General features: G+C 34.3%; 1 protein-coding gene and 1 pseudogene across 1 annotated transcript in view; both read left to right on the forward strand.

Moving 5' to 3' along the window:
- Nucleotides 1–3: 3 nt before the first annotated feature.
- Nucleotides 4–13,383, forward strand: part of LOC114049490 (poly [ADP-ribose] polymerase 14-like) — a gene marked incomplete at its 5' end in the record, with an annotated part of 33,845 nt that continues 20,465 nt past the window's right edge. Inside the window, 4 exons of the mRNA XM_027870732.1 lie at nt 4–39; nt 2,192–2,270; nt 2,894–3,043; nt 12,251–12,313. Of these exons, the coding sequence (XP_027726533.1) occupies nt 4–39; nt 2,192–2,270; nt 2,894–3,043; nt 12,251–12,313 (328 nt within the window). The remainder of the gene's footprint in view (nt 40–2,191; nt 2,271–2,893; nt 3,044–12,250; nt 12,314–13,383) is intronic.
- Nucleotides 4,557–6,124, forward strand: LOC114049499 (annotated as a pseudogene).

Genomic DNA, 13,383 nt, shown 5'->3' on the forward strand with positions numbered 1-13,383 from the left:
TGCTTTCTGTTGCATCCCAGTGATACTGACAACATTCAGGTAATAGTAGAATTTTCTTGGAATTAAGTTGCCAAAATGGTTTTAAATCTATGCTTCTAGCAAAATTAAAAATGTATTTTCAACCTATTGATCTATATGCTCTTTTTACTTGGAAGGAAGTTTATATTTGAGAGATGCTATTTATAAGGTATATGGATAAAAATATTTAATATATGTGTGTGTGAATATGTATATGTAAATATGTGGAGAGACAGAGAAATTTATGAAAACACTACCTCATAACTGCTTCAGGATAGAAAGATATTTTGAAAGTGTGTGTGTGTGTGTGTGTGCATATATATATATACACACACACTTTGCTGTGTATTATATATATACACATGTATATAAATATATGTGTGTACACATATATATGCACATACATTCATACATATATACACACATGCATACACACATCCACTTTGAAAATGCCACCTATCAAATAACCTTCCTTCAGAATAGGAAGAGAAATTTCATTCAGAATAACTATAGAATATGTAAAATATTTGATAGTCTACCTATCAATACACAAAGAGAAACTATATTAATACAAAACACTGTTTAGAGAAATAAAGACAGGCCTAAGTAATTGGAGAACTATTAATTATCCATGAATAGGTTGGGCCAATATAATGAAAATGAGAATACTTCTCAAATTAATTTACTTGATCAGTGCTACACCAAAAATTATTAGTTTATAGACTTTGAAAAATAAAAACAAAATTCGTTTCAAAGGACATAATGAAAAAAATGGAAGGATAGAAGCCTAACAGCATCAGAATTTAAAGTATTCAACAAAACTGTAATCACCAAAACTGTTTGGTACTGGTTAAAAAGTGAGAGTAGCTAAGTGGTGCAGTGGATAGAGCACTGGGCTTGGAACAGGGAAGATTCATCTTCATGAGTTCAAATCTGACCTCAGACACTGACCAGCTGTGTGATCCTACGAAAGTCATTTGCCCCTGTTAAGTGTTAGTTTCTCATCTGTAAAATGAGCTGGAGAAGGAAATAGCAAATCATCCTACTATCTTTGCCAAGAAAACCCGAAATGTTTTCACAAAGAGTTGGACGTTACTGAAACAAACAAAAATAGAGAGAATGATCAGTAGAACAGATGAGGTATGCAATATACTGAAACAAACAAATGTAGTAGTCCTACGTTCAATAAACCAACAAATAAAAAAGGCCCCTAACTACTAGGATAAGGTTTCACTACTTGACAAAAACTGCTAAAACCAATGGAAAACAATCTGCTAGAAATCAAGTTAAGACCTACACCTCACAAAATTAACAAAAAAAGTTCTAAATTGATATGTGACAGATATAAAAGGTACATCATAAATAAATTAGAAGAACAAACAAACAATGAACAATGAATAAAATACTTTTCACAGCTATAGTAAAAGAAAAGGCTTAAGAAACAAAGAAGAAAGAATGGACATAGTTGATTACATAACATTAAAAAGTTTTTGTGCAATCACAAGCAATACTGGTTAAAATTTTAAAATGAAACAGGTAAGTGGAGGTAAATCTTTACAACAAGTTTCTCTGATGAAAGTATCATATCCAAGCTATGTAAGTAAAGTATCCAAATACATAAGAACATAATGGTTAAATGGTCAAAGTATTTGAACAGGCAATTCTGAAAGAATTTTTTGAAAGAAAGAAATCCAAACTATGACCAACCATATAAAAATGCTCCAAGTCTTCTTGAAAGATTTCTTTATGATTTCATTTATGATTTCAATTTCATGATCATAGATTTAGAGCTAGAAGAGACATTGGAGGTCATCTGGTCTTACTCCTCTCTTTATGAGTTATGAATTTGAGGCCCAGAGATGCTGAGTGGCTTGTCAAAGGCCACACAGGAAGTAAGCCAAAAGGCCACAAATCTAGGTCAGGTCTTCTAACTTCAAATGCAGCACACTTTGAAGTAAGATCTTGACTCCACTCTTTAACAGCTAGTATCCTTAAGGATTTTTTTATATGATCTTCTTTTAGGAATGGAATTTTTACTGGGAATATGTCATTTTAATCACCAGCCACAGAAGAAATATATTCTTATTTTCTTGCTGCCTATGCTTCTGTAAAAAATCTGATTAATATTTATACTGAGAATCGTTCCACTCAGTAGCTGCCTTTCTTTTTCCAGACATTTAAAAGAGAATTCACTAAATATACTGATGGAAATACTACCAGTGACAGAGTTTCCAACACCAGTGATACACAAGGTCTAGTAAAGTTATTTTCTTAAAAATTGTTTACCATTGTTTACTAATAATTTAGTGATAGTCAAAATCCAGACAAATATAATGGTTTATATGAAAAATAGAGAAGTAATAGAGAAGATATAAAACCAAGTGTAATATTTCTCATCATGTAAAATGTTAAATATGTAGATAAAGTAGATAGATAAAGCATTTATAAATCAAGTGCTTATCGTGTGCCAGGTTCTGTACTAAATGCTAGCCATTTTTATCAGTCAAGAGTCAGATCAAGTTATCTGGTCTGAGGCCATTTTGTTGAATGATATAGGATGAGACCGATATTTTTCTCAAACTGGTCGAAACCACTTCCATGTAGATTAACTTAGACTCAATCAGCTAGATGTTTCTAGCTCATCCAATTTGGTTATGCAATTAATGCTACATATGACCCATATGCTATTTTTAATATATCTTTCACCCAATAGAGTAGCTTTTACACCTAGATAATTAGAGAATTTGGAAAAGTAAAGCAGACAGACTACCTAAAAGGGAAGAGGGAAGAATAAGAGAGAGGCATACAATAAAACCTGATAATAGTAGTCACAAAATTATATTTGGTCCTTGATTTCTTTTTCTTTCCTCTTTAGATCTCTTTGGCACTATTTCTAGCCCTGAATTAGGAGTATATCAAATCAGGATTGGATCTATTACCTTCCAGGTTGCTTCTGGGGACATCACTAAAGAAGAGTCTGATGTTATTGTAAACTCAACAGACAAGACATTTGTCCTCAAAAATGGTATTTTGTTTGAATAATTTACACTAATGTAATGGTTAACACAATTATAATGTGATGTATCATGAATCTCTCATAGTAATGTAGTGTGACGTGGTACTGGCACATACTAGTAGTATATATGACTGGGCACAAGGACCCAGACTCCTGGGACATAGTCCTTCTTAGATCAAGGCAAAGTATATAGCTAGGTTTCTGAGATTCTACATTTGCCTTAGCACTCACTGTCTCATTTATGTTGCTTCTCTCTAGTGGAATATAAACTCCTCAAGGGCAGGAATTGTTTGTTTCTGCTTTTTCAAAAATAATTTATATTATATCTTTTGTTTTTGTTACATCTTTTGTATACCTTCTCTGAGCAAAACCTCTATAACAAAGAATGTTTTAAAGTAGAAAAAAAGTTAGCAAAACTAATAATATTAAGAAAATCTGACTTTATACGGAGTGTTCCAAACCCATGAACTCCCACTTCTGCAAATACATGGGGAGAGATGTCATCTCATATCTATTCCTTCAGACCAAGATTGGCCATCATAATTTTGCAGCACATAGTTGTGATTATTTTGTTGTTATTGTTGTCTTTTCCCTTTATATTGTTACAGTCATTATATATATTGTTTCCCTGGTTCTTACCTCACTTTGTATCAATTTATGTCTTTCCATGCTTCTCTGTGTTTTTCATATTAATAGTTTCTTATAGCACAGTAAGATTCTATTACATTCATGCACCACAGCTTGTTTAGCCAACCCCCAATCAATGGGCATCTACTCTGCTTCTGGCCGTCTGCTATCACAAAAATTGCTGCAAGAAATATTTTCATGTTTATGCAACCTTCCTTTTTGTCCCTGACTCTCTTGGCATATATGTCTACGAGTGAAATCTTTGGGTCAAAGGAAATAGAAATTTGAGTCAGTCAGGTTTTGTTTTAAAATATTATTCCAAACTACTTTAAAGAATGACTCCACCAAATGATAATCCACTAACAATGCATCAGTGTGTCTCTCTTTCTCTAGTCTTTCCAACATTGATTATTCCTACCTTCCAACACTGATTATTAACATCTTTTGTCATCTTTATCAATTTTGAAGGGTGAGAAGAAACCTTTGACCTGACATTTTGATTATTGTAAGTGGATTCTTTCATATTTGAGTATTCTTTACTATGATTGTTGACAACTGGCATTTTTTCTTTTGAAAACTGCCTGCTCCTGTCCTTTGACCTCTAAGTTTTTGAGGAAGCTATCTCTTCAAGTGCAGTATGAGTATAATAATAACTAGCATTTATGTGACACTTTAAGGTTTGCAAAACACTTTAGTAATGTTAATTTAGTTGATCCTCACCACTGCACTGTGAAATTGGTGCTATAATTATCCCATTTTACAGTCAAGGAAACAGAGACCCAGAGACGTTAAGTGATTTGTCCAGCTACTCAGTGTCTAATATAGGATTCTAGCTGAGGTTTTCATGCCTCCTAGTCCTCCATTTTATCCACTGTACCTAGCAGCCTAAAATGTTTTCTGGCAAATTTGATCAGTGTTTAAAGTCATTCCCATATTTGTACTTTTTCTTCTATAATAAGTCTGTTTCAGAGGCCAGGGAGAGCTTTTGCAGAACTCCAAAGCCTATGAGAGCTCCACCTAGTTCCCAGTATAAAATTTCCACATGTACTTCAACAATGGCTAAATGCCAGGTGGTTGTAGCACCTAAGTTAATGTCAAATTTGTCTGAGAATGCCCCAGAATTTTATCCATCAAGTTTTACTTCTAATTACACCAATTTTTCCTATGAAGGTGGATGTGATGGTTATCCTGCCCTTAGAGAATATATGTAAGAGTTTTTTAACCACCTTCCTGAACAGGGAGGAAGTTTTGAAAATGAAATTTATCAATTTGCAGAGACTCTCAATAGCTAGGTCACTACTGATGATGCTTTACAAGACCTCATGGAACTTGCCTACCAACAGGCCACAACTGTACCACACTTCTGTTTCTTAGGAGTATGGCTATGTAATTATTTGTCTTATCATCTAAGTCCTTGAGTATACAAAGTGGAAATTTCCAGCAGTTACTACTTATGAGATGTGGAACTGAGTATTGCAACAAAGATCAGGCTGGCAAAGGGGATGAAGCTACCAGAAAATTATTTCATTTCTTTGTAGTCTTCTTGGGTGAACTTTACCTTAACCTGGAGATTAAGGGAACAAAAGGACAGGTTGCAAGAGTGGATATTTTTCAGGTTGCTCCTGGGAAATTGCTGAATGTCCTTTTTTCTAATCCCATGGACAACAATTTAATCTGTGCAGTAAAACTACTGAAGCTGACAGGATCAGTTTTGGAAGATGCATGGAAGGAAAAAGGAAAGACAGATATGGAAGAAATGATTCAGAGAATTGAAAATACTGTCCTAGATGTAAATTGCAGTAGAGATGTAAAACAGATGTTTTTGAAGCTAGTAGAACTCTGATAAAGTAACTGGGGTAGAATTCATGCCACCTCAACATATAGAGAAGTAATGCCTGAAAATGATCCTAATTCTTTTATGTATAAACCAACATTTTATACATTTGATGGCATTCCTTTTACTGCTGCTGATCTGGATTATCAAGAAAAGTATTAGGAGTTACTTGACACAGAGAATTTTGTCCCAGATTATGAAGAAAATGAAACAGACTTCTCAGGGGCTGGAGATCCATACTTGGATGACATTATTGATGAGATGGACCCAGAAATAGAAGAAACCTATGAAAAATTTTGCTTAAAATCAGAACATAAGAGAAGACAGTAAAGTTATGTAAAACAATATTAGCTTTACAAGGCAATTTAGGCATGGTGATTGGCAAAACAGAAGAAAGCAAGGAAACCTGCCACATTTATACCAAATTAAGGATGATGAAGGTTATGTTACTAATGTATGCAACTTTAATTTTTTAAAATGAAAACTCTGGAGGAAATAATTAGAAGGGAAATATGCAGCTTATAGTGGAAAATGGCAAGCTTTACTACTCAAGTAACAGACTTCATGGAAATTAGAATAGACCAAACAGAAATCAGTCATTCCATGAAATAGCAAGTATTACAATATTTTTTAATTTAAAAGAAAATATATGATGCCTGATGTAAAAAATGACAGATTTGGAAAACAAGTCAAAGAGAGAATCACTGGACTTCCTGAATGTGTGATAAAATAAAAATGTCTGTATGACATTTCAAGAAATCATTAAAAAGTTACCAACTTGTATTATATCTAAGTTCAAAATAAAGATAAAAAGACTCCATTGACCTTTTCCTGAAAGAGGAAAGCACCAGGCATGCCATAGTCAAAATCTATCAAAATATAACGAAAAAAATATCACAAGCAAGCATCCAGAAAGAACCAATTCAAGTACCAAGGGACTACTGTTAGGATCACATAAAACCTGGAAGTATCTACTGAAAAAATTATAGAGTACAGAATATAATATTCCAAAAGCAAAAGATAAGTATTTACAATAACAGTAACTTATCCTGAAAATCCTATGGGGAAAAAAGTACCTTTAGTGGAACAAAAGACTTTCAGGCATTTATGAAGAAAGGCCCAGAGCTGAGTAGGATTTTTGAAATGCAAGCACCAGATTCAAGAAAAACTTAAAAAGGTAAATTCATTTGGGCAATTGGGAAGAACTATATGATGATGCAGTGCTAATATTCTAATGATGGAAAAGAAACAAGTATCTCTTCAGGAACTTAATAGCTTCAAAGAGTACAAATGGTACAGAGGTTTGGGGTGGGCTGTTAATACTATGCTAAAGGCTTGGAGAGGAGAAAAATAAGGAAGGTCAAGAGGAATATAGTAGTGTAGCTAATAGGAAGAATGGAGTGGAACTTGCTATTCCATATAAATAAGTTACATGAGATGAGAAAAAAATAGACAAATATAGAAGAAGTAGTGGGAGTGTGTGAGCATCAGATGAAACTCATGTTTATGTGAAAAGAAAAAAAGAGGGTTGAACACATTGATACAGACTTTGGGACAGAAAAGCATCCAATCCAATTGGGAAAGTGGGGGAGGGATAGTCAAGAAAGATTATAACAAGGTAGCCATAATTACATGTAAGACAAACATCCTAATTGAGGAGAGGAGAAGACAAGGTAGGGGAAAGAAAAGGAGAGGAAAATAGAAGAGAAAAAAAGATGACCTTTGAATCTTTTTTTAAGCATGTAGAGAAGGAATTTCAGAAAGAATCATAGACAAGAAAGATAGATTTAAAAGTGATGTGTGAAATTTATCATATACTTGTTTTTTCTTAAAAAGTAAGCAATAGAAAATGAAGACTCATTACCTCTTTTTTGCATTTTTCTGTGTATATAGAAATGCTTGGGTTTCTTTTGATGATTAAGCACATAAGAAAACATTTAAACTTTTTATAACTTCATCAAGATTTGGCAAAATTATTCAATTTGAAGAGCAGAGTCAAGATGGTGGAGTGAGAGGTCACAACTGCCAAAGTTCCCTCCAAATCTCTTCTACAATGACTATGGAAAACATGCCAAATCATGGGTGTGAAATCCAAGGAAAAGTCATGAGCCATCTTTCCAACCCAGACTAGCTGAAAAAGGATAGAAAGAGAGGTCCACTGATATTGAGGTTGGGACTGACCAGGAGTGCAGAACAATGGAAGCAACACCAGACAGTGGTGGTAACATCTGCTGTGGCTGTGGCAACAGTGGTGGTGGGGAACATTCCAGCATCCAGGGACAGTAAGGGCAAGTGAACATCTGGACAGAAAGGTAGATGAAGGGGCTTCTGTACCAGCGCTAGGCACAGGATCCAGTGTTATCTAGCAGTTTTGTCGCCCTTTACCCAACAGTATAAAGGAGCAGTTGAAAGGGAGCAGGAGCCCTGCCTAAGTAAGGACAAGAGCACAAGGAGGGCAGTAAACAAACTTCTCCTTGGATCACACCATGTTGGAAACAACAAAATCTTCTGAGTCCCCAGAATAAGCTGTGAAAGCAGTAGTAGGACATAAAAGACAAAAGTTTAGGCCAGTCATTCTCCTCTCCCCAAGATAAGCAGAGACCAACTCTAACAAAAAGCACATAATTAAGAAATAGGCTAAAAAGAGCAAAAAAAACCCAAAACAACCCGAGACTATAAAAAGCTACTATGGTGACAGGGAAGCTCAAGACACACACTCAGAAGAATACAATTACTTGAAAACATCTACAAAAAAAACCTCAAATTTTTTTAAAAAAATGCAGATTTGGCACAAGATCAACAAGAATTCATAGAAAACCTTAAGAAATAAGTTTTTTTAAGAGCAAATACAATTATTGTAAAAATTAAATGATTGGTGAAAAAATTGGGAAAAGAAATGAGAGCTATGCAAGAAAATTATGAAAACAGAATTAATAACTTGGCAAAAGAGGCACAAGAATATTGAAGGGAATAATTCCTTAAAAATCAGAATTAGTCAAATGGTAAAAGAGGTAAAAAAAATTCACTGAAGGGAATAACTCCTAAAAAAAATTAAATTGATCAACTGAAAACTTGTGATTCCATGATAAATTAAGAAACAATGAAGCAAAGCCAAAAGACTATTAAAAAGAATAAAATGTCATATATCTCATAGGGAAAAAAAAACTTACCTGAAAAATAGATCAAAGAGAGATAATTTAAGAATTATTGGCCTGCCTGAAAGTCATGCATATAGAAAAAGAACCTTAACATAATATTTCAGGAAATTATAAAGGAAAATTGCACAGATATCTTGGAGCAGAGGGCAAAGTAGAAATTGAAAAAAATTCACTTATCCTAAAAGAAGTCCCAAAATGAAAATTACCAGGTATGTTATAGCCAAAATCCAGATTTCCTAGGTCAAGGAGAAAATACTGCAAGCATCCAGAAAGAAAAAGTAAGTAAATAAATAAATAAAATAGAGTGGAGCCAAAGTCAGGATCACACAAGATTTAGCAGCTACCACTATAAAGAATTAGAGGACATAGAATATGATATTCTGGAAGCCAAAGGAGCTAGGATTACAACCAACAATAACCTACCTAACAAAACTGAGTATATAAATCTACAGGGGAAAAAATGAACACTTGATGAACTAGAGAAATTACTCAATTCAATAAACATTTGTTAACAAAAGTCATGCAAGTTTTTTTTTTTTTTCACAAGAATGTACTTGTGCTATAAGAAATGATAAACAGGCTGATTTCAGAAAAACCTAGAAAGACTTGTGTGGTCTGATGGTGAGTGAAGTGAGCAGATGCAGGAGAACATTATACACAATAACAGCCACATTGTGAGATGACTAATATTGATAAACTTAACACTTCCCAGCAATACAAGGATCTAAGACATCTCCAAGGGCCTCGTGATGGAAAATGCTATCCGCATCCAAAGAAAGAACTATGGAATTTGAATGCAGATTGAAGCATACCATTTGCTATTTTTTTTCTCTTCTGTTTAGTTTTGTTTCCTCTTTCTGGTGGTTCCCCCTATTGGTTCTCATTCTTACTTTGCAACATCACTAATGTGAAAATATATCTAATAGGAATGTATATGTATAGCCTATATCAGATTGTGTGCTGACTTGGGGAAGGTGGTAGGGAGGAAGGGGGAGAAAAATTTTAAACTCAAAAGCATATGGAAATGATTGTTGATAAATCAAAATAACTTGATAAAAATGTTTTTAAGAAAAGAATGTGTGCTTCTTGAGGGCAGAGACCAATTCAATTTTCTTTTTTCATTCCCCCAAGCCTACTAGAGTGCTTGACATGTAATAGGGGATTAATAATTTTTTTCATTCATTCATAGGCCCAGTGTACTAGCCTTCCAAAATTTTTTTGGATCTTCACTCTCATTTAATGTGTTACCTATACTTTCTATGTTTATGTTACCTGAACATTTTTTTAGGTTCTTTGTAGAACATGTTTACTCTCTCATCCTCTGCAATAGATATTGGAGGCACAAACTCCAATTTTTTCAATAGCGATTCTCTTTGAAAAGGGCTACTATGTACACTGTAATATGAAATGACCAAACATCTCATGAAATGGTTTTTCTTTTTGCTTTTGATTTCATGACAAAACTAACTCTTATTTGTGTCTCCCAAGGGGATCCTGTGAGCTATCTCTGTTTAACTGCAAATTCCCTTTATTTTCTGGTTTCACTTATTTAAAAAAAATGTGAAAACTGTTCAGATCTGATTCTTTGAGGGTTGTGGTCGCTCCATGATCATTGAGCAAGGATCTCACATTTAGAGGACTCAATGCCAAGTTAACATTTGAAGGAGGTCCAAAAATTGTGCAATTCTAAGCACCTTTATCCTTTTTCTGTCATATCATTTCAGAAGCCAAAGACAGTCATGTGGAAGTGAAGGCCATTATGTATTTTTCTTGGTTTTATGGGTTTGCATGGCTTAAGGACTTGTCATCAAATGGCCAGTTTCCTGATTATGTGTCTTTTCTTACTTAACTAGATGTGGGTTGTGGTCAGGTTGTATTCAAAGCCATTCTAATATGGTAGACCCTGAATCTGCCAGCCTTTCTTCTTCCCTGGAATTCCCATTCAAGAACTCAGGATTACCTCCACATCATGATGAGGCATTGGAGCATGACTCTGTGAAGGCTATTACAGGAACTTTACATGTAGCTATGATTAAGTGACTATAATGAATATTGAATCAGAAAGATCCCTGGACTTGTTCACTTCCTAACTGTGTGATTTGAGGTGATTCACTTCCTCTTTCTGGGCCTCAGTTTCTTCATCAATAAAATTAAGGGAATATGAAACAAAGAGATCAAAGAAAGAAAAAAAAAGAATCTGTGTATGTATACATATGTATACATACACAGATAGAGAACAAGCAGCTCTCTTTGTTGTAACAAAGAAGTTAAGGATATGGGTATGCCCATCGATTGAGACTGACTAAACAAATGTGGCATAAGAATATAAAGGAATACTATTGAGCCATAAGAAATAATGGAAGTGATGGTTTCAGAAAAACCTGGGGAGATTTGTATGAATTGATACAGGATCAAATGAGTAGAACTGAAAGAATGATTTACTCAAAAACAACAATGAAATGACAAATTTGAAAGGCTTACAAATTCTGGTCAAACTGATGCACTGTTGGTGGAGTTGTGAACTGATCTGACCCTCCAGAGAACAATTTGGAACTATGCTCAAAGGGGTATAAAACTTTATACTCTTTGACCCAGCAATACCACTACTATGTGTGTGTCCCAAAGAAATTCAAAATAAAGGAAAAGTATGTAAGTGTACAAAAATATTTATAGCAGCTCTTTTTGTGGTAGCAAAGAATTGGAAATTAGGTGGTATCCATCAACTGTAGAACGACTGGACAAATTGTGATATATGATTGTGATGGAATACTATTGTGCTATAAGAGGTGATGAGAAGGATGCTTTCAGAAAAAAACTGGAAAGACTTAGATGAACTAATGCAAAGTGAAGTGAGTAGAACCAGGAGAATATTATACACAATAACAGCAATATTGTGTGATGAACAACTGTGAATGACTTAGCTATTCTCAACAATATAAAAATTTTAGACAATTCCAAAGGACTTATGATGAAAAATGCTATCCACCTCCAGAGAAAGAACTAATGGGATCTGAATGGACATAAAAGAGCATTTTAAAATTTTTTCCTGTTTTCTTTTCTTTTGGTCTATTTCTTCTTTCACGACATAACTACTATGAAAATGTTTTGCATGACTTCTCATGTATAACCTCTATCAAATTGCTTTTTTCTCAGTGAGGGGCTGGGAAATGAAAGGAAGAAGTTAATGTGGAACTCAATTTAAAAAAAAATTAATTACTTTTAAATGCAAGTTGAAAATTTTTTTTAAAGTATTCTAGCCAAAGCTATGATCAACTATGATTCTAGAGAACTGATATTGAATAATACTACCCACCTACTGACAGAGAGGTCTCAAGATGCAGAACGAGACATAAATTTTTAGCTATGTCCAATGTGTAAATTTATTTTGTTTGTTATAAGTGTTTTGCTTTTCTTTTCCTTTGGATGGGACTGGTGGAAGGGAGAGAAAATAAGTGTTTATTAATTAAAAAAAAAGAATTAAGGTAAAAAAATAAATAAAATTAAGACATTGTAAAGGATAATCTCTGCAGTACTTCCAGCTATGACGTTATTGATTCTTTAATTCATGTTCACCTCTATTATTATTCTCTTATCTAGGGGTTTCTAAATCCATTTTAGAAGCTGCTGGATCAGCTGTGGAATCAGAGTGTGCCACATTAGGTATGGTATTAATACTTCTGTTTTAGCCATAATCCACTGCAAGTGAAATAGCTGGTAGCAAAAAGAAGGGGATATGCGATAGGATGGAAACAAGTCAGAAACCCTTTCAGAGCTGATCTTCCATGGGAGAGGGGCCCTGAAGGTGAGATTATAATAATTTTCCTTCAAAATTTGAGCTAATGCAAGACTATAAGAAGCAACAACCACACATGGTATGATTTGAAGCAAGCACAAAGTTCCCTCTGTCTCCCTCTTCCTTACCAACCTATCAAAATATCTAAAACTATCAACATTTAAGGCTCTTCTTGGGGGTTAAGACATTATATCTATACATTGTCACCTAGAAAGGCATCAGACATTACAATATTCTCAGATAGTACAACAATATAAATATTTAAATCAATATGAAGAAGCAAGAAAAATCTTGTCAATTCCAGTTATCCATATTGGTACCATAATATCAAAATCAAATAATAACAGCCTTCTTTTCTCTTAACAAATCAACAAACTTAACTGGTCTGGGGGTAATGTACATTTTTTTTTTTGCTTTTTGGTGAGGCAGTTAGGGTTAAGTGACTTGCCCAGGGTCACACAGCTAGTAAGTGTCAAGTGTCTGAGGTGGGATTTGAACTCAAGTCCTCCTGACTCCAAGGCCAGAGCTCTATCCACTGCACCACAAAGCTGCCCTGGTAATGTACATTTAAGGGGATATGTTTGGCTGTTTGTTGGGAAGTATAGCATAAAAAGTACAATCTAATTTTTTAGAATAAGTATGAAATTTGAATACAAATGATCCTAGGAGATATGTATAGAAACCAGATTACTTAGAGTTCTACCACAGCCCTCCCCAGGTAGCCCCCTATGCTTTAGACTTGTCTCTTCAATTTTGAGAAGAAAAGACTTAGGAGTGGAATTTAGCATGGTCATTGTCTTCAAGTATTTGAAGTCTTCTTACATAGAAGAGGGCTGTGACATTCCATACACTTCCAGAGAGAAAAACTTGGACCAATGAGAAGTTTACACCATTAGATTGTGAGCTCCTTGAGGGCAAGGGCTGTCTTGCATTTCAT

The sequence above is a fragment of the Vombatus ursinus genome, unplaced genomic scaffold (assembly GCF_900497805.2).
Source record: "Vombatus ursinus unplaced genomic scaffold, bare-nosed wombat genome assembly UNPS02003262.1, whole genome shotgun sequence".
Lineage (NCBI taxonomy): Eukaryota > Metazoa > Chordata > Mammalia > Diprotodontia > Vombatidae > Vombatus > Vombatus ursinus.